Source organism: Taudactylus pleione, unplaced genomic scaffold, assembly GCF_031769625.1.
Source record: "Taudactylus pleione unplaced genomic scaffold, aTauple2 ptg000037l, whole genome shotgun sequence".
NCBI lineage: Eukaryota > Metazoa > Chordata > Amphibia > Anura > Myobatrachidae > Taudactylus > Taudactylus pleione.
Genome location: NW_028284439.1, coordinates 11413579 through 11435392, shown reverse-complemented (window position 1 = coordinate 11435392; position 21814 = coordinate 11413579). Strand labels below are relative to the sequence as shown.

General features: G+C 41.3%; 1 protein-coding gene across 10 annotated transcripts in view; it reads left to right on the top strand.

The window, feature by feature from the left end:
* TNIK (TRAF2 and NCK interacting kinase) overlaps positions 1-21814 on the top strand; it is a 338050-nt gene that overhangs the window by 168919 nt on the left and 147317 nt on the right. For all 10 annotated transcript variants that reach the window (XM_088452395.1, XM_088452397.1, XM_088452398.1 and 7 more), the window contains exons 4-5: positions 11066-11191; positions 12584-12694. In XM_088452395.1, coding sequence (XP_088308521.1) covers positions 11066-11191; positions 12584-12694 — 237 coding nt within the window. The remainder of the gene's footprint in view (positions 1-11065; positions 11192-12583; positions 12695-21814) is intronic.

Here is a 21814-nt window from a genome sequence, read left to right as displayed (position 1 = left end):
TATGGTTGCTCAAAAGAGTCCAGCGAAATTTGGCCGCTGGGGTCAGTGGAACTGTGTATTCCGACACTGTCCCTGACCACGGCATGCCCACCAATGCCACCCAGGAACGCCTATTGAAATTGTGTGAATATAGGCTCAATATGTACGAGTGCCTGTTGAGTACTGTTTTGTTTAGGATTTCGTTTGGTAACTACCTTTTATGTCCTTTTCTAACTTCATTTCTTTATTTATTTCCATACTGTAAATTCATTCTATGTGCATTCATTTTTTTTTTTTTTGCAAATTAAGAACTGACATTGCCCATAGCAAACAAACAATAGGCCGAGTCCTTTTACACCAGTTCATATAATGTCCCTCAATAAATGTTGCTTTAATTTCTTTAATCAAAGAAAAATCCAAAGAGGATGTGTGTTGCCCATAGCAACCAAGCAGATTCTATCTATCATTTTCTTAAATGTACTCAATAAATAAAAGCTAGAATCTGGCTGCTATGGGCAACATATTCACTTATCTTTTTGAATGAGCCTCCTTTTGGATTCCGTCACCCTTGGACACAGACCTTCAATGTCTGATGCTTAATTTGGCCCAGATTTGAACCCAAAGCAACCAAACATTGTGTGGTGTCTGTGGCGCTATTTTCTTGCAGGTACTTAAGGCCCTCATACATCAGCAATTGATTGCAGCAATCGTGCAATTTGCAATCGATTGTGTATAAAAAGCTTTCCCTTTTTCAATCGATTGCAGAATTGCCAAAATCGATTGAAAAAGGGAAAGCTTTTTATACACAATCGATTGCAAATTGCACAATTGCTGCAATCAATTGCTGATGTATGGGGGCCTTTACTTTAACGTTTCTGTTGAGGCTATTAATTAAAAAACTTAAACAACACATTCAAGTATGGTATTACACATTAAAAAGGTGGGTACACACTATGGGATTTGGCTAACGATCTAATCTAGTTAGCGATCTCTCTTGAACTCTCCCCGGCAGCTCCAGTGAACGATGTGCAGCAAAAGCTGCACGATGTACACCAGATCTATTGTGCACGATCTAATGATTTGCATATTCACAGCAAAAGAAATCTTAAAAAAAAAAAAAACACACAGAACACACACACCATTGAAAGTTAAAGTTTAATAAAACATCCATGCACACTCACTATCTCACATACTCACCTAAGTATTCCTGAAGCCCATTATGGCCCCTTCTCCAAGTAGATCATCCATAGGTGGCTGTAAAGAGAATCTATACTCATATCCTCATATGTGTGGATCACGTCCTCTTCGTTACATGTCGGCATCCATAGGGGTTGGCAAAAAAAACAAACCGAATATTCGTGGACCAGCGGACATTAGTACTGTCTTCTAAGGACGGTACTACCCAAATGACTGCTCCACCGCCGGATTTCACTATAGAAATCCTAGTGCTGGGCGCTCATTGGCTGATAGAGGCGAGCCTTCCGCCTCTCAGCCTCTCAGCCCATGAGCGGTTCCCACCATTGAAGTCAATGGGGAGAACCGCGAAAGTAACCTTAAGAGTTAGCTTCGTGATTTTCAAGATTGAAGTCAATGGTGGGAACTGCTCATTGGCTGAGAGGCGGAAGGCTGGCCTCTCTCAGCCAATGAACGCTCAGCACTGGGATTTCTATAGTGAAATCCTGTGGCGAAGCGGTTATTTGGGTAGTACTGACCAAATAAATAGAATTCTGCGCTGGTGTGTTTGTATATGCATAACAATGTAATACAAGCAAATATAACAATAAAAGCAGAAAGATAAACGAAACGGAAAATGTCCATATTTATGGATAACAGCAATAGCTCAGATTTAGTCCTTGTTACACAGATCCCAATTTGCTGTATCATTAATTTGTCTGTGCATTTGAAAAGACATTACTTGAACTGAAAAAAAAAATACTTTGATAGCTTGAAATAATTATTAGTCGATGGAAATCGCTCCAGTATATTATACAGTATTCATAAGGACCCAATATAATATGGGTTTTCCTGAATTTGAGTCTTTAAATCTTAGTAATCTTGTTTGGCAAGAGCTCACCAATAATCCTTATATGAGATCAGCTGCAGTTACTGTGTGTCCTCTTATATGAGCCAGTTACTCTGCTCAGCGGGGATATGTGTGGCTCCTACTGATGACTGATAAGTTCACCTGTGTAGCACCCGCTGACCATTAGTGTCTCAGGTCAGCTACAGGTACAGGTTGTCTTACTGCAAGCCGGCGGTGCTTGCTGACAGGCGGGTGTATTCGGGAGCTCACCGCTGCAGCTGTATATCTCGGCGTGTCAGAGCAACTACACGTTTCGGTCACTCCTATGACTTTTTTAAGTTGATGTGACTAATGTCTGCTGGTCCGTGGATTTTCGGTTTGTTGTTTTGCCAAGCCCTATGCATGCCTACATGGAACGAGGAGGATGTGATCCATGCATAGGAGGAGGTGAGTATAGATTTTTTTTTTTTTTTTTACAGCCACCTATGGATTATCTACTTGGAGAAGGGAACATGATGGGCTTCAGGGATACTTAGGTGAGTGTGAGTGTGCATGTATGTTTTATTAAACTTTTACTTTCACGGTGTGTGTTTTAATATTTTTTTTGCAGTGGAACTTCAGGAACCTGCAGGCCCGTTATGCCCCGCATGCTGGTACTTGTGATTCTCCAAGTACCAGCATGCGGGGGAGGCTTGCTGGGACCTGTAGTTCTACTGCAAAAAACAATATTTTTAACTTTCGTTTACACTATCAACCCGGCATCCACCGCTCCAGGGGTGCCGGGGGTAGCCCCAGGTTAGCAGCCTAGGCCTGGGGAGGCTTAGAGAGGGGGACACCTTTAATGGGAGGGGTCCCCAACTCCCCAGGGATCCCCGGCCTGGGCTGACTAGCGGTCAGGGGTAATGCTTTGCCCGAGGGACCCGGTGAAAGGGTTCCCCTGGCTGTGGCATTATTTCCCCCCCCCCCAGAAAAAGTTTGGTGCTGGTTGTGGCAAATACAGGGGGCCCCTACGCTTTTTATCCCCTGTATTTCCATAATAAGGACCGGATCAGAGCCCAGTGCTGGTTGCGCTAAATACAGAGGGGACCCCTACGTCATTTGTCCCCTGTATTTTGGCAACCAGGGCTTATTCTGAATAGCCTGGTGGTGGTTGCGCTTAATGCAGGGGACTCCTACGTCGTTTGTCCCCTGTATTTAGCACCACCAGTACTGGGTCTCCAAAGCCCGGTGCTACTTGTGCTTTTGGGGGAGGTGGTGTAAGGGCACACTTTTTAATTTTTTTTTACACAGGTTTTAATTGTTTTTTTTTTTTTAACACTGAAGCACAGGCGTATCTCTCTGATCCGTGGGTGCATCTGTATCGGCCTTTACAGCGATCTCTGGGCCTAATCCAGACCCGCTCGCGGGCGCTGAGCGCTCTCAAGCGGGTCGATGTTGGCCCAGTGCGCATGTGCACGACGGACCCGGCTCCGTCGTGCGCATGCGCGAGACTTGGATAGCGACGGGCAAGACGTCGCTCCGGGTCTTGCTACAAATGGGGGCGTGCTGTCGATGTTGAGTGACAGCACGCCTCCTTTGGTGGGCGTGCCGGGGCGTGGCTGGCCAGACGGAGGCCCATGGGAACGCCATGGGGCCGGCCCCACTGACATCACTTGTGAGTGGGACATCACTTGTCAGTGGGAGTGCTTTCGGCTCTGATAGAGCCAAAAGCACTCCAGGGTTTGCGGCAACAAGACCCTACCACAAGGGTCTCGTTGCAAGCCCGATGGTCGCGATGGTCTTGACCATCGCGCCCATCTTCCTGGCCGCTCGCTATAGCTGTGGGTGGTCACCCACAGCTATACGAGCGACCAGGAGGCCGCTCTACAAATGAAGGGCGGCCCTGATTCAGAGCGAGCGCTCTGTCAGAGCGTCCGGCTCTGAATCATGGCCTCTGTGCATACACACGGAACAATATGTGCCAAATCATGAAAGACGGTCGCTGATCTTTCTGCATGTTGAAGAGTTCAGCAACCATGATCAATGACCAGTGGGAGCACGCATCGCATCGTTGTCATGCCCCCACACGGCACTTTTTAAAGAATTTGTCGAAAATGGCCAAATCGTTTAAAAAATTGTACCATGTGGGGGGGCCTTTACATCCATGAAGGCAGTGTCGGACTGGGGCATGAAGGGCCCACCAGGGAAATGCAACGGAATGAGCCCGCTGAAGGGGCATGACTAGCCTTTAACTAGGTTTGGTCATCAACTGGAGGGGTGTGACAAGATAACTTTGGGAAATTAAAGATTATGAATGGAGGCCAGCTTCTTAAAGACAGATCTAACATTCCAAAAAGTGCACAAGAATGGGGATGCTGGAATTGGGGAGTTGTGGCACTATTGCTGGCAACTAGGAGAAGGAGCAGGGTTAGAAGGAGCAGTGGTGGATTCGGGAAGGGACAATTAGGGCCCCTTTTTCCGGCATAGTAGTGTCTGTGCCGCAGACCCTGGAGGCTGTGAAAGGAGAGATGGAACCGTCTGAGGAAGATTTATGGGTGAGGGGTGTATTAATCGACAACTCGCCCGTTTTGTAGGCGTGGCGGGGGGTGGTATCACAAACGCCTGCCGTTATGTGGGCGGCCGCACTGACATCAGCAGTGATGTCAGTGGGGAGCTTCCTGCTCGATCAGAGCAGGAAGCTCCCTGGGGCTTGCTGTTACCGAGACCCAACCTTAGGGTCTCGTAGCAAGCCCTGATGGTCACGATGGTCTTGACCATCGCGACCATCACCCTGGTCGGTCGCTAAAGCTGTGGGTGGTAACCCACAGCTTGGCTAGCGACCATGAGGCCGCACTTGAAAAGTCAAGCGGCCGCCCTCATTCAGAGCGAGCGCTCGCTTCTTGTGACCGCCTCTGAATGAGGGCCTCTGTCCAAGCAGCCTTACACAGAGTGTAGCACAGATCAGCGCATGGGTAGTGTGCTTCTATCAAATATACAATACACATACAGTAAGACTATGGATAATGGATGAAGGGGTCTTCAATAACAACTGAAATCAAATGAATTTGCATGTTATAGAATTAGATCGTTGTCCAATTAGCCCCGAACATGGATTCCCCGGGGCTATCCAATTAGCCCCGAAGTTAGCATGACGCTGGCACTTATCGGGGCTTTTTTTTCGGGACCTGATGTATCCCGAAAAATAATCCACGATAAGTGCCGCTTTTTCACCTTAAAAAAGGTCGAAAACACATACTGTAGGTCTGCGAGCTTATCACGGACCCTCTGTGTTTTGTGAGATATATCCTATTATTTCGTTTGAAATAATAGGATAGGGTGAAAAAAAACATTGGCAAAAAACGGGGATAATCGGTGAAAAATCCCCGTTTTTTGCAATCGCAGGGATCAATTAGTGCCCAAACAATGTTCGGGGCTAATTGGATACCGCCCTTAATTGGCAAAAACAAGCTAAGGTTTTTAAAATAAATATTTAGTAATACAATATATATATATATATTTATGTGTGTGTGCGTGTGTATATATATATATATATATATATATATATATATATATATAATTGGCTTGATACCATTAATAGTACATTTGTTCTTGTAGTCACTAATATGATAACATCGATTGTTTATCTAATAGCTCCACAATTCATAAAACACAAAAATAATCACAAATCAGCAAGCATACGCGTTTAAATTACCAACATTGCTAATCTAGTGCTTTCTTTCAGAGGCTGCTAGGTATTTTTAGGATTTTGTGATATTTATACTCCTCCCACGGGATCCACTCATTCGGTGGGGAGCCACATATTATAATATTTCCTCAGTGATTTCACTGACAAATGTGATGCAATATAGATCATTCCCCGTGTAGGGGCGATTGACAGTCCACTCTTTCCCATTTCGAATGGTTAGTGCACCAATGGTGTACTTCCGACAGTCAAAATAGTCAGCAAGCTATGATGAAATAACTCCAGACCTCTATTGACTTTTAGGTCAGGCAATCCATGTGGTCATACTTACTGGGGAGTCTTGTGGAGGAGATTTTTAGCAATCCTTCTTTCCAGCCTTAGTGTGCACTTTTAGCTAAAAAATTCCTTGCTGAATGCAGCGTGAAGCACAGACACTTGTGGGTAATGAGTAACGCGTTTCCCCGCCTCTCTGAGAATCAGACTATTTTGACTGTCTGAAGTGTACCATTGGTGCACTCACCATTCAAAACGGGAAAGAGTGGACTGTCAATCGCCCCTCTACAGGGAATGATCTATATTGCATCACATTTGCCAGTGAAAACACTGAGGAAATAACATTATGGGCTCTATTTACTACAATCCGCATTTGTAATGCAGATTGTAGTGTGATATTACCGACTGAATTCGCATTGTGAATTAAGACAATATCACAGGGATTTACTACAAATACCTTGCAGGGACAGAGCTTGCGAGAAAGCTCTGTCCCTGCGAATCCCCTCCGCACTGAAATCACGATATTTTCGCAAAATAAATACCGTGACTAGTGCTCCGCGCATGCGCCGACCTTACGCTGCTGCTAGCCCCCAGCGCTAAGCCCCGCCCCCAACACTAAGTCCTGCCCCTGTAATCGTGGAACCCCCCTCCCTTAATAGCACTTACCTGCAGTCATCGGTGCTCCGGTGAAAATAATAGTAAAAAAAAAAATCCACTTACCTGACTCCAGGGACTGGTGGTCGGGGCTCCGGTGATGAATCCCCTCCGGTCAGCTGATATCCCATACTGCACTGGGACCCGAACACCTGATCACCGAGCCGCAGTGCAGCATGGGTGAATTTTTTTTTTTTTTTACTATTTTTTTTTTCTTGCAGTGTATCAGCTTCTGATCTGTTTAGACCACACAGCTGATCACTGGGACCGGCTCCGGGCTCTGGCCTGCCTTTTAGAGCAGAGTAGGAGCCCGGTAACCGGGGAAGACCCTGGATAACGCCACCTCCAGGTGGCGTTATTATCACAGGGCTTTCCCCGGTATTTTTTTACAATTTATTTTTAGAAACTTTGGTCGTATCACATTTCCCATTACAATTATGGGAAATGCGATCTGATTACTAAAAGTAAGTGAAACTTAGGGGTTGGAGTAGAATTTTACAAATTCTACTCCAATTGCCCTGTAATAACTATAGGTGATACTAAAATAATGCGAAAAGGTTGTGAAAACACCCTTTTTCACTTTATTTTAGTAAAAATAATGTTAATAAATAGAGCCCTATATGTGGCTCCCCACCAAATGAGTGGATCACGTGGAAGGAGGAGTATAAATATCACAAAATCCTAAAAATACCTAGCAGCCTCTGAAAGAAAGCACTTTATTAGCAATGTTGGTAATTTAAACGTGTATGCTTGCTGATTTGTTATTATTATTTTTGTGTTTTATGAATTGTGGAGCTATTAGATAAACAATCGATGTTATCATATTATTAGTGACTACAAGAACAAATATACTATTAATGGTATCAAGCCAATTACTATATACATGTATATATCTGATTATACTCAGATTTTAGGAACATACCCCAATATATTGTCTCTTTTAGATATTTCATGGCCATTTTTTATTAGTCTTTTTTTCATTTTTTATTTATTAAATATTTTCTGAAGTATTCAAACTAAATGTGTGATTAATCTATTTGCATCGCTGTCTGTTACACTGTATTTTTTCTAGGCTCCATAGAAGAATGAATAAAAATGACAGTGCCAATATATGCAAAACTGGCAAAGTCTTATATAAATATGCTCAGAGCCATAATCAATGGTGTATTATCCTTATCTGAAAGATAACTTTCTGCAACGGGTATGGTAGGCTTGGCACATAGTAGGGTCTATTCTGCGTGCAAATTCTGTGGCATGAATATCCCTTGGCCCACGGGCCCTTATCCACCACACACCCTACAGCTAAAGGTGCTTCTAGTGCGAATGTTAAAACAACAGGGATGAATACTTACATAATCAATTATTATTCTTTTTTTATTGATTTTATTTTGTTTATATGGAAAATAATTGTGTTTGTATAGTATATTTAGTTTGCTTTATTTACTTTCATTTCCTTAGTTGTGATTGGTAGAAATGATTCTCAAATACATAAAAATACTTAAAAAATACTACCAAAGGGGTAAATACTTATTCATGTTTATTTTTTATAATCTAAGCATATAGATGGTTTTGTCAATATGGGACATATCTGGTATCTTGAATAATATGTTTTTATAGTTTAATATAGCCAGTGCTTTGTGAATGACCTAAAGGTCTCTAATTCTGCAATAAAAATTTTCTTCCTGCACACAGGTAAGTCCTAAATAATATTGTTTGAATAGAGGATATCCACAGTCTTGTTGACAGTGGAATGATATTTCACTTTGACATGAACATGTTTTTCTTATCCTTTCCTTGTGTTATCTGGAAAACCCCTTGTTAAGGTCATTCCGATGTTCCAAAATAAACATGTTAACATGGAACATTCAACAGAAGCATTGTTACTGTATGAGGAACACTCAGCTGTGAGATGTAATTGTGTGAAGTATGGAGGAAAATATGCTGCAACACTGGCCTGTATTGTGTTGGAGGGGAAATATGATCTACACATAAAATGTAACTCATCTGCCGGATACACACTAGACGATATGTCGCTGGATCTGTCGGATCGGGCGAACATATCGTCCACATTGGCCAGTGTGTACCCACTATGTCGCTGACTATGTGCGCTCCAGTGCGTCAATGATATCCTCCGTTCGACGGGCGATATCGTTAGCGGGGGTACTGTTCTCCTGTATTGGCAGCAGGTGCACCAAAAAAGTGATTGGGGTGCACGTCGTTGGTTATGACTATTAAAGGGAATGTCCACCTATAAGAAAATATCCTTTGTGTCCCCAAAGCATATTTAATTTATAATAATTTATTCATATTTTCCTTTCATCACACAATGCAGCATTGAGTGACACTATGCTTCAAAAGAAAGGCTACACATTTCTTAAATGGAAATAATCACACAAAAAAATATTTTGAAGTGTTGTGAAAGAAGGCGACTAGTTTGCTTGGTGTTTTCGTACGGAAAAGCTGTGGATAACCCTAAAATTATTAAGAAGTTGCTCCTAGCAGCTGAGAGCTGGAGTTTTTCTGTTCAACAAAGAGCAGACAGCTGTGTAGTAACACTATGCTGCTGCAGATTTTGTTTTTATTTTATTTTTTGACTTGCCTTTTTGCAATCATTCTACCTTAGAAATACAGCAAAGGGTTTCCATAAAAAAAAGTGAAAAGTTTATATATTTTACTTGTATCATGCCTCCCAACAATTGGTCCCGGTCCAGTTTGGGGGACAGAACTTTAGTGTGTGTTTCCCCATTCTTTAAAAATAAAATTACATTTCTGTGTACACCTGGGGTGCCACATACACTATATGGACAAAAGTATTTAGACGCCATTACACCAACAGGGACTGTAATGACATTGTATTCAAATACATATTCTTTAATATTGAGTTGGTCCCCCTTATTGCAGCTATAACAGCTTCCACTCTTTTTGGAAGGCTTTCCACAAGATTTTGGAGTGTTTCTGTGGGAATTTGTGCCCATTCATTCTGTAGAGCATTTATGAGGTCAGGCACTGATGTTGGACAAGAAGGCCTGGCTCGCAATCTCCATTCCAGTTCATCCCAAAGGTGCTTGATGGAGTTGAGTTCAGGGCTCTGTGCGGGCCAGTCAAGTTCTTTCACGCCGAAACTCATCAAACCTTGTCATTATAATGCTTGCTTTGTGCACTGGGACACAGTCATGTTGGAATAGAAAAGGGCCTTCCCCAAACTGTTGCCACAAAGTTGGAAGCATAGCATTATCCAAAATGTCTTGGTATGCTGAAGCATTACGATTGCCCTTCAATGGAGATAAGGGGAATAGTCCAAACCCTGAAAAACCGCCCCATACCATTATCCCTACTACACCAAACTTCACAGTTGGCACAATGCAGTCAGTCATGTAACGTTCTCCTGGCATCCGTTAAACCCAGACTCGCCCATTTGACTGCCAAACAGAGAAGCGTGATTCGTCACTCCACAGAACACGTTTCCACTGCTCCACAGTCCAGTGTCGATGTGCTTTACATCACTCCATCTGACTTGGTGGTATAAGGCTTGCATGCAGCTCCTTGACTATGGAAAGCCATTTCATTAAGCTCCCGCCGCTCTGTGATTTTATGTGGTCTTCCGCTTTGAGGCGGAGTTGCTGCTGTTCCTAAACACTTCCACCTTCTAATAATTTATAATTGACTGTGGAATATACAGCAGGAATGATATTTCACGAACCGTCAAAGGTGGCACCCTATCATAGTACCACGCTTGAAGTCACCGAGCTCTTCAGAATGACCCATTTTGTATCACAAATGCTTGCAAATGGAGACTGCATGACTAGGTGTTTAATTTTATACACCTGTGGTAACGGGTCTGATTGAAATACCTTAATTCAATAATTAACACAAATACTGTAGTATAGTAGATGCACTATATGGACAAATACTTTTGTCCATATAGTGCATCTACCAACTATTCAGGAATCAGGATATAGGTGATGACTGGTGAGTGGAAAGTCCCCTCAAATTGGAACTGCCGCCACCTAAAATGGAACAGTTAGGAGCTATGTATGTGTGCGTATATCCCTATGAAGTTTTAAAACAAGTGCTGTAATATTCCAAATTCATTGAATTCTCAATAAACATACATCACAATAATTTAATGTAGATGGATATTCTCTTACAACTTTACAAGTCGATGGTATTAACTTGTTACATGCTATTTTTAGGGGTGCTGGTGGGTGGCATGGAATTGTGCCTCCTCGTGCAAAGAATGCCACTTAATTTAGTCTCTGGCCCATATTATATTATTAAGAATGTATTTAAATATTTTTAGTGATCCTTAAATGAATAAGGAATTACTCAAGACTACTGATACTTTGGATGTGTTATTATTTAAGGCTGGAATATGAATGAGATTCATTTTGCTCAGTTACTACTATCATCATGATGGAAATAACTAACCATGACATTTTGTTACTGACTCTAAGGATGAAGAAGAGGAGATCAAGCAGGAGATTAACATGCTTAAGAAATATTCTCATCATAGAAATATTGCCACTTATTATGGAGCATTTATAAAAAAGAACCCGCCTGGAATGGACGACCAGTTATGGGTAAGAGCTACATTTGGTTTAATGTTTGGTTTTGCCTAGAATTCACAATCACATAGTTACATACCAGGGCTTTGGCTGGTTCCAATGTAATGATGCATCATTTAGTTGCTATATTTTATATTAATCATACTGTATCTCTTGACCAGTGCCTTGATTTTTTTTCGAGCAACTAAGTTTGTACCTATAGTATATTCAAATTTAAACTATTGTCATGTGTTAAATCACATTTGATTTTGTGCCCTTGAGTACTGGATTTTGCTTTAATTGTTCTCTGTAAGTGTTCTAAAGGGGATGTCGATCTCTGCAAACTTCTAACTTTGCAGAACCAAGTCTAGGGAATGATGTTTAAGGGTTAAATATGTGTTATGGATGCGCCGTTTCTGTAATTGTGGAATGAATAAAAGAATAGTGTAGCTGGTAGGGACTGAGCAAAGGTTTTGTTAAAGGCATATGCCATTTTTTGAGCCTTAGGCGGTTGTCATGTAGCCCACTGAAAGCATATATTGTCTTCAAATAAAAATGACTGGAAGAAGATGTAACTACAGTACCAGGCTCTTATCTCATAGTTGCCTACTTTTGAAAAAGCATTTCAGGGAGATTGTGAAAGCAGCACCTATGAGCGTGACATTAAAGTGATTGTGTACTGCTACATCTGTAAGGCGTGTCATAAAATTACCTTATATCCAAATGTACACAAGTCCCAAAGCAGATAGTAAGATCTACATGTTGATGAAAACACACTGATACTTTTCAGAAAATGCATGTATCCATAGGGATCATTGTGCCTTATAACCAATGCAGGGAAATTACACTAATGCTCATATTTGAATGTATAAATCTCTGGGTTTTTTTTATATAACAGCTTCATACTGGGGGTAAGGTGCAATCAGGGAGATTACTAGACTCTTCAGGGAGTCTGGGAGATTGCTACTATTTCAGGGAGTCTCCCTGACAATCGGGGAGTGTTGGCAAGTATGTCTTAGCTATGACTAAAGCTGGCCACACACATGGCGATGTGCACACTATCAGCCGATGTCTACGATTTCACTTGAGACTCTCCCTGGCAGCTCTGCACACGATCTGCACACGATTTGGGGTCCAATCTTCATACGATCTCTCCTGCAGTCAGACTTTCACAGTGCATCGCCTCCTAGATTGGGGACTCACGATTTACTCAGGATTTGGCCATATTTTACACGATCTGTCGTTCCAATGTGTCTGAATCGGCCAGTTCGGGTAAAATATCGCTATGTGTGTAGCCAGCAAAAAAGGTGTAACATGAATGCAGTCAATTGACCTGATTTCTATTCAGTCATTACCAAAAGATGCTCAGAAACAGGTGTTTCTTACTAATAAAAATAGGATTCCTAAAATCTGCCATTTATTCCCCAGCTGGTGATGGAATTTTGCGGTGCTGGATCCGTTACAGACTTAATCAAGAACACCAAAGGCAACACATTGAAGGAGGAGTGGATTGCGTATATTTGCAGAGAGATCCTACGGGTATGTCTGTAATAAATCTTCAGTTGTACGGAGAGTAATAAATGTGTTTTTCTACTATTAAAAATAATTCCACTTAGAAATTATTTTATTAAAGTTTGCAATCAATATTCATGGCTTTTCCGTAGTTTGTAAAATGAAATGTAACAAGTCTATTCCATGAGGAAAACATTGATGCAGGACGGTTTATTAGCTTCTGGCCCCTGAAGTGGAAAAATCAATATCATTACCCAGGAATTGTATAATTATTCTGAACACTTATGAAAGTAGTCAGTAAACTTTGGTTCACCCTGAATTGTTTTACTTTGTGTTTGTTGTGCAGTCAAAAACACTACCAAATGACGTGACTCGTACCCCAGATGTTTGTTTTGCATTAAAAATGGCAAGTACCACAGCTCCTGTCACAGTCAGAAGTACTTTCTCTTGCTTTTACTGCACAGAAGTTAATAATAACAGGAGGACAGTACTCTGGTGACACGCAGTACCGATTGTGATAGCTGCACTTTTACTCTTACATATCTGATTCCTTCAAACATATAGCAGAATATACTTTTTAAAGATGAAAATAGAACATAGACCCGGTGTTAATAAAATGTTTCAAATGTACCAAGTACATCCCCTTATGGGGCAATCACAATTTCCCTCCTCCTGTGGAATACATTACCTGTAAGGTCTGCAGACACGGATGGGGTGTGGCCAGCACCGCACCCGCAAATAATAATATATATGTCAAAATGGTCCTCAGCAGAAAAAAGGTTCCCCACCCCTGATGTAGATGCTACAAGTGTGTATGATGCCTAAAGCAGAAGATTTGTTACAGTATCATTAATCTTATCTGATCACTCTGAGTACTGCAAGTCCCAGCCACCTTATTAACCTAAGGTCATGCTTGTATTTGTTTGTGGAACCAAGGTCAGGTAGATATCTGTTTGAGTAGTGTGAGGTGTATATGCAAAGCTGGCAGGCATGAGGAGACCTCTTGACATGTGAAATAGATGCATCCCTGACCGGGAATCGAACTTGGGTCTCGACAGAGAGAGGCCGGATCATACACACTAGACCACCAGGGATGTTGGTGGTGTTGATGGTATGATGTATGTAGCAGTAGATTAACCAGGCTGAACTGGGTTGTTACTTGATATTAATAAAAGCACTCTTCTTACTTGGTTCTGTAGTCTAGGACAGTTGAGTGGCAGGAGTATTTACCAGGCTTGGCCTAGGTTTTCTCTGTAGTCTGGGAGCACTCGGCGATGACTGGACCGGGTGTGGATTGAAAGATCTACAGTAAAAAGGTAGACAATGTCTAGATAGACACCAAATGTTAGACAGTCAATATGTCGACAGGGACAAAAGGTCGACATGTAAGACGTTCGACATTGTCAAAAGGTCGACATGAAAAAGGTAGAGAAAAAAAATGGTCGACAGGTTTTTTTGTTTTGCTTTCTAACCCTAATCTTCACCCTAACCCTCCCTTTGGTGCCTCACCCTAACCCTTCCTTCTAGTGCCTAACCCTAACTGTCGGGGTAGGTGCCTGACCCTAACCGTCCCTTCTAGTGCCTAACCCTCCGGTAAGTACCTAAACCTAACCCTCCCTCCTGGTGCCTAACCCTAACAGTCAGGGTAAGTGCCTAATCCCAACCCCCTGGTAAGTGCCTAACCCTAAACCTAAAAAAAAAAAAAAAACCTGTTGACCATTTTTATGTCTACCTTTTTCATGTCGACCATTTGTAACTCAACCTTTTACATGTTGACCTTTAGTGTGTCGACCTTTTGTCCCTGTCGACATATTGACTGTCTTACATCTGTTGTCTATCTAGACATTGTCTACCTTTTTACTGTAGATCTTTAGACCGGATCCCGACCGGACCGGATACACACTGAACACCGGAATGGATGGTAGCTGTAGAATAATCTGGCACAGAACCAGGGAAGCAGGAACGGCTGATATAGCTGAGCAAGACAGGTGAATGCTTTGCACAGGTGTATCACAGATTCAGCACACTGGAACAAGCTGGAATTACCTGTACAACTTGAGATGCTGATTACACAGGAATAGAATGGCATTGAAAGTTAGTGCAGCATTAACAAACAGAACTGCACCAGCAGGATAACAATGACTGTAAACGGAGCACAGTTAAGCTTCACTTAGTAGGGACTGAGCTAAGCAGGTGTATACTTGCACAGGTGCAGACCAGAATCGGCAAAACAGGAACAGGTTGGATATTACCTATGCAACTAGAGATGCGGATTGCACAGGTTTAGAATGACCTAGGATAGTGGTTCCCAACCTTAATTGGAGTGTGAGCTACTCGAGAAAAATTAAACCTCCTGAAGAGCTACTAACATTTTTGAAAAAAAGAAAAAATCGGGGTAAATACTAAAAAAAATCAACCTCAGTTAATGAAAATGAAAAAATGTTTCCTAAAAAACAATGCATTTAATTAATACAGTGATATTGTTGCACATTTCACTTTTAATTACTGGCTCCAAGGAGGTAAGTACAGTAGAGGAGCAAAATATATTGGCAGGGCTGCTGTGTGATTTTTCGGCATAACTGGGCAGGAGAAACTCGCCCCAAATGCAGTTGACTCCTGTGATGTCCAGATGGTGTCTGTCATGTATTGTGTCGCCCTATGGCAATCATCTGATGCGCTTCCCCGTCGCTCCCCCACAGCTTTGTCAGAGGTCACTTCCTACTAGTTGACTCAGCAGTAGTACAGCTAGGAGAGCTACCCAAATTATTTCCGCAAGCTACCGGTAGCTCACGAGCTATGGGTTGGAGACCACTGACATAGGAGTTAGTGCAGTAAACACAATCAGAACTGCACCAGCAGGATACAAACGAAAGCAGCAGGAGCTCAGTAAGCTTCACTCAGTAGGGACTGAACTAGACATTGTACTAGCAATGACTGAGAGCCAGAGACTGGGATATATACCCCGAAGGTTAGCCAGGATTGGATGAGCAGTGTCGATGATACCAGCTAACTAGTGATTTGCTGGATCGCGATCAGGTGATCGGGACAGCAGTACTCCGGGGCTGGCTTGATGTGTGCTGCGGCCTAGCAGGTCGGAAACCATGAATCCTGCGTCTCACGGAATAATAGTGGATGCACGAACTGAGCTCCGGGAGCGAGCTCGCTGGCCACAGGAGCGGTAAGTGACCTAACGGCAGGGGTAATAAGCCTCCCCGGGTTGTGACACCTAAAAGTATACAAACCCTTGTGTAAATAGATACCCTGATTACTCTGGAAGCGCTCTCTGAGGCAGGAGGTGAAGAGGTAGTACCACGGAATAAAGAGGCCTTGCTAGCTTTGTACCAGACCTGAAGTTGTCTGCACCCTCAGGGGCTTTATGGTTTCAGGGGTCTGGAATTAAAGGTGTTTTTCTTTTTGTGAAAGAGATGGAAAACCTGGACATCTTTTGTGCATTTTTCACAATTATTTGTTTTGCACTGATCACATTGTTTAGCAGAAATACTGCAGTTGTGAAGACGAGCAGAAATTACCAATTGTCTCCTTGAGCCTTAAGGCTATGGAAACATTCTGACTCCGAAGTGAAGGGATAAAGGAATCCTTCTTTAGAAGTTTTTTTTTTTTTACACTCCGGTGATTTTAAAAACTTTTTATCCTGGGATAAATAAAATAAGTTGCTCCTCTGTCTTTTGCTTAAGATCTTGGTAGAACTTGGAGTGCCCTCTGATTATGGATGGGTCTCTTTCATCCTCTGGTAGGTGGACCAGGAGTGAGATATATGGAGAATACCTGCAAATTACCTGGGAGCACTTTCAGTTTTTTCTGCTGGATACACATCTCTTTTTCTCCATTCTTATTCCAGCAGAATACTGCGCTATATATTTTTATTTTTTTCTCTTCGGCTCTTAGAATGTTGCTCTGGGCCATTGCTGGCCCAGCTCCATACCTAAAGATCTTGATGGAGTGTCCCTGCCTCCTGGTTGGTTCCCACTACTCTTAAATTACTTCTGATACTCTCCCATGGCCAAGAGTGCAATATAGAAGACCCTAAAGTTTAAAGGTACACCATGGAGATGAGCACAATTGCTTGTTTCTCTGATCAAAAGCAGATTGCTGGAAAATCTTAAGTTCCCTGTGTCTCCAGTTATTCCAACAGACACCGTATGAGTGGAACAATGCTCTACAAATTATTATTACAGCAGCAGCACATATTTTTTTTTTTTAGTACAGATGTCAAACCCTTTCTCCTGATTTTGTCCCTTTCCCCACTGGAGCTTTTGGCTACTGAGCTAGGAAACTTTTTGGTAGAATACCTGAAAGAACCATACGCTAAAGCGTTTTTTTGTGGGGTTTTCTGTGGTGTTGATGAATACTCCGATTTCACGTTTCTCTGTAATGCTCTTATTTACATCTAGCAGCAGTGATACAGTATAAAAGTATGAGGTCTGGAGAATATGAAGAAGGGGCAGCAATATAACGTTTTTATGTCCGTATGCAATACAGTCATGATTCTACTAAAGAAAAATCAAAAACAGATCGCAGGATTTTAAAGTCTAACATGAACATATAATTTTAAATTCTACATTCTATTTCTTATTTTACATTATGGTAAACCAAGTCTATTCTAGTTTCAAGATGTTACAAGAAGAAGGAATGATTGGGAAGATTAGAAAAATATGGACATAATAAAATTTTTTTTATAAGAAATCTTTTTAGAAACCAATAAATCTCCTAATGATTGCATTTGTTTACAAGAAATAATGCTAGGAACAGAGTATATTGACTACTTTTTCATTGAGGTCAAGTAAACTGTTGTATGTACAATAATTTTCATATTCATAGTAGAATATGTGACATGCACAAACCACTGGATAACTGAGTGAATGATATGTGGGCATTACAGCTGATAAATGAGGATATTGTTTCAAAAACTGGCTAGCAGTGAGTCAGCTTGTGTTGGTTCATTATGTAAATAGATGTGCATAGTTTGATGTTGCCTTTCACTAAAGGCCTTTTGATGACATGCTGTTAATTGTGTAAGGCTCAGAGCTTCTAGTAATTTTTTGACGTGGTCTAGAAACAATTGAAACAAAGAGTACATTATCATAAGCACCAAAGTTCGCAGTCATATCTTCAGCATATTATACTTTGCATTTTCCAATAGATCCTTAAAGGCAAATTATCATTTAATATTGAGACTTGATTCCTATCCTACAGAGAAGCATTAGTAAAAATGTTTTTTTTTTTTTTTTTTTTAAATGGAGTAAAAAAAATAAAAAATTGATGGTTAAAATGTTAACATTACCTTTTATAAAGAGGCACATGATTACTGTGACTAACCAGCAAGTTACCAGGAAGTTCCAAGGTTCTTTATGATGGTAGACACATGCCATTGCTGGTGAGGGGGCATTAAGGTGTGGCAAATAGGAACTTGGTGTTTTGGATGAAATCTTGCCAAGATGTACATATGATTTTTTTTCTCTTACAGCAGTTGTCTATATAAGCTTATGCACATGCTGCATCTGGAGCGATATAGAGATAATTAATGTTTGATACAATACATTATGTACCTATATGCACTGAGAATGCGTCGCTATAAAGCGTAAACACTTGGCATTGTTTTTAGAAGTTCAGTTGAAAAGTTGGGCTGTCCTGGCACCATATGATCTTCAATGTGTTGAGCCTAACATTAAGCTTATGTGTTTCATTTGAAAGTTTGAAAGTATAACTGTTTTTCAAATCTTTTATACCATTCTAGACTCATAAACTTTATAAATAACTGCTTTAAAGAGTAGTTTGCCAAATAATTCCTTATCAGTCACTTAACTGGTCTGGGAAGGTTTATAAGTTCCACTCCTAGTCAAGTTAAGCGGTCACAGAAAGCATGACTAAGTTAATGGGTGCTAATTGATCGCCGGGGGCTATTCAATTAGCTCGATATAACAGGGATTTGCTTTTGGGTCTCGTAAGACCCGAACAGAAATCCCTGATGAGTATGCAGTCAACAGATGACAACATTCATCTGCATCATATGCATTAACTGCACTTAACGCCCCTTTTTTAACACTCGTTAAAACGGGGCTCCGGTGAAAAAAGGGCCATGGCCTCATGGAGAAGGGCCAGGGAAGAGATGGGGAAGCCAGGAGATGCTGGGGATAACAGAAGAGGAAGCTACAAGTGAGAGTGATAATAAACCGGAAAATTGACAGGCTTAAACAGTGCCCCCTGCCCTGTGGTGCCCTGTGCCATGGCACTGGTCGCACTACCCTTGTTACGGCCCTGAAAAGGGAGTCTGTCTGAATAGCCTCAGGCGATAAACCCTGAGGCTACCTTCATTTTTCACCTGTGCAAAGTTAACGCGCTGAATTGAAGTCCCACAAAGTAAAATAAAAATGATCAAACTCCTATCTCTCTCTCTCTATCTCTCTCTCTCTATCTCTCTCGTCAGTCACGTGCAGTTCTGAGCTGATGGCACTGCTGGACATGTGATTTCTAAATAAGTAAGCATGATGTCTTTCATCTGATGCACTGTTTCCTTGGCCGACCACTGCGTCTACAGTGCTCAACGTTGCCCGTTTCTTTGCTGTTCAAGCTCTTTTGAAGAAGCACAATCTTTAAACCCCAGTCTGCTTTGAAATCTTTTTCTAGACGAGACCTTTCTGATGCAGTATAACTACCCCTTGTGTCTTGTTGCTGTGCTCAGTCTCAGTCTTGCCATGGTGTATGACCTGTGGCATGAAACTGTCTTCTTCAACCTCACTTTTGTAGCAGAGTTTGGCTGGTCCTCACCCAGTTTTAAGCCTCCTACACAGCTGTTTCTGTTCCAGTTAATGACTGTTTTCAACCTACATATGAAAATGATGATCATTATCACCTGTTCGGTATGATTGGTTAATGATACACCTGACTATAATCCTACAAACTCCCTGACTCTTTGCAAGTGCCTAGTAGAATTGATGCTGTTTTGAAGGCAAAAGGTGGTCACACCAAATATTGATTTAGATTTCTCTTCTGTTCATTCACATTACATTATTGTTAATTGATAAAAATAAACTATTAACACCCTTTTTTTTTTTTTTTTTTCTTTTTTAAAGCATTCTCACTATGGAACATTTCTTCCACACCTGCCTAAAATTTTTGCACAGTATTGTGTGTATTTGTGTGTGTGTATATATTATATAATTTATATATATGTAAAGATATATATATATTTATATATATCACACACAACCACATATTGGTAAATGCAGATTGAGTTATATAAAACCCATGTAGACATTTGTTCAGACACTGTTTGCTGTATTAATACCGTTTAATCGCTATTTAGCGCTGCAAGTCGCTTAAGAAAGAATTGCTTTCCAGTCCAATCGTGTGGTTCCAAAGCACAAAAAGTTATTTATGTATAAAAGGGGTAACATGATGTAAGAGTTAACAATTAGAGTAAAAAGAAATAAAATGGTACAGCCGATACATACGCTTGCGCAGTGGTCCCACTATACAGTCATTCAGTCCAGAAGTCTGCGGTCGCAAAGATGATGTCTGTACACTGGGGTCAGGACACAGCCTATATACCAGTGATTCCCAGCCTCGGTCCTCAAGGCACACTAACGGTCCTGGTTTTAGTGATATCCATGATTGTGCACAGATGGTCTAATCAAAATAACTGAGGTACTAATTAAGTCACTTGTGCTCAAGTATGGCTATCCCTAAAACCTGGACTGTTAGTGTGCCTTGAGGACCGTGATTGGGAACCCTTGCTATATACCTTACAGGTTTCAGAGTTAACAAAGGGACAAATTGACAGGTTTTCATTGGTTCTTGCTTCTGGTCAATCTGGTCATTGGTCAGTTCATACGGTGTCATCAGGGGTATGACTCAGTCCTCCAACGGTCACATTGTGTAGCTTCCCGCCAAAGAACTGGTTAATACTGACTACAACACTGAATACAAGTAATGACATTCTATTCAATAACTCCCTATCATCCATAACTAGCGGGCGCATGATGCGACGACTTTGCCGATAGAAACGGATGTCTGCAAATAAACAGGGATTTAGTATGATACCAAACATGACATGTCCACTGTATTCTGAACCTTAAATCTCTTAAGTACATCTTACACCATAATTATTAGCTAACAATACCTTTAATAACTCTGGTTATTATGTGTGGGAACCATTTTATATGTATGCGTTCGCATATGTGCGTCTGTGTATTGAAATAGCAAATGTGCGTCTGTGTATGTATGTGAATACGCCTATGAGCGTCTGTGTGTGTGCGTATATATATATATATGTGTGTGTGTGTGCATTATGTGCGTCAGTGTATGTGTTGTAAATTCATATTTGTGCGCATTGGATTGCACCGACGCAGAGTAGCGTCCTAGTAACACGTCATCAGACTATAGACGACTATATCGTCAGATAATAATTGTACAGCGATCATATCCAATTATTTGACTTCGACAGCTGCTTTAACATTTACTTGTCGCGGGGCACAAAGGAAGTTAGAAGGCTAGTGGGGCGGAGCTGCAGAATCCTGCAGAGACTGATGGGAAAATTTCCATCAGTCTGTGCAGTTCTCATGAAAGAATAGGATTTTCTTCATATAACGCCATTCTGAGATGTCGTCATTATATAAAGTGAACACTTTTGGAGGAGTTTGAAGCTTTTTGCTTTGCTGAGTAGCAAAATAATGGCTTGCTCTCTACAGTGCAATACTATACGATATGGAAATTACAGAGAAGATAATTGTATTATATTCATTAACCCATTGCTGAATAGTGAAAATACTTAAATGTGGAAATGATCATTTGCTGGCTGGCACTTCCACTTCCACTACTTTCCTTTTGATTTGACTATTATTGGATATTGTACCAGACCGTGACATTGCTTATACATAAAGTGGGTCACTGTGCTAAAAATAACAATGTGCCTTCTAGGACTTTCTTACCAAACATAGCCATTTAAAAAATGTGAAGCTTGCAGGTTTCCTGCTGCTGATGATAAAATGAGTTACTATATCTTGCACAGTCAGATATATTACCATCTCTATGCAGGGTGAACCACAAACTGAGAAGAGCTAATTGCTAGCAGTGCTCTCTGCACACGAGTGTTTGATCGTTTACATCCTAAAACCACAGTGAACATGT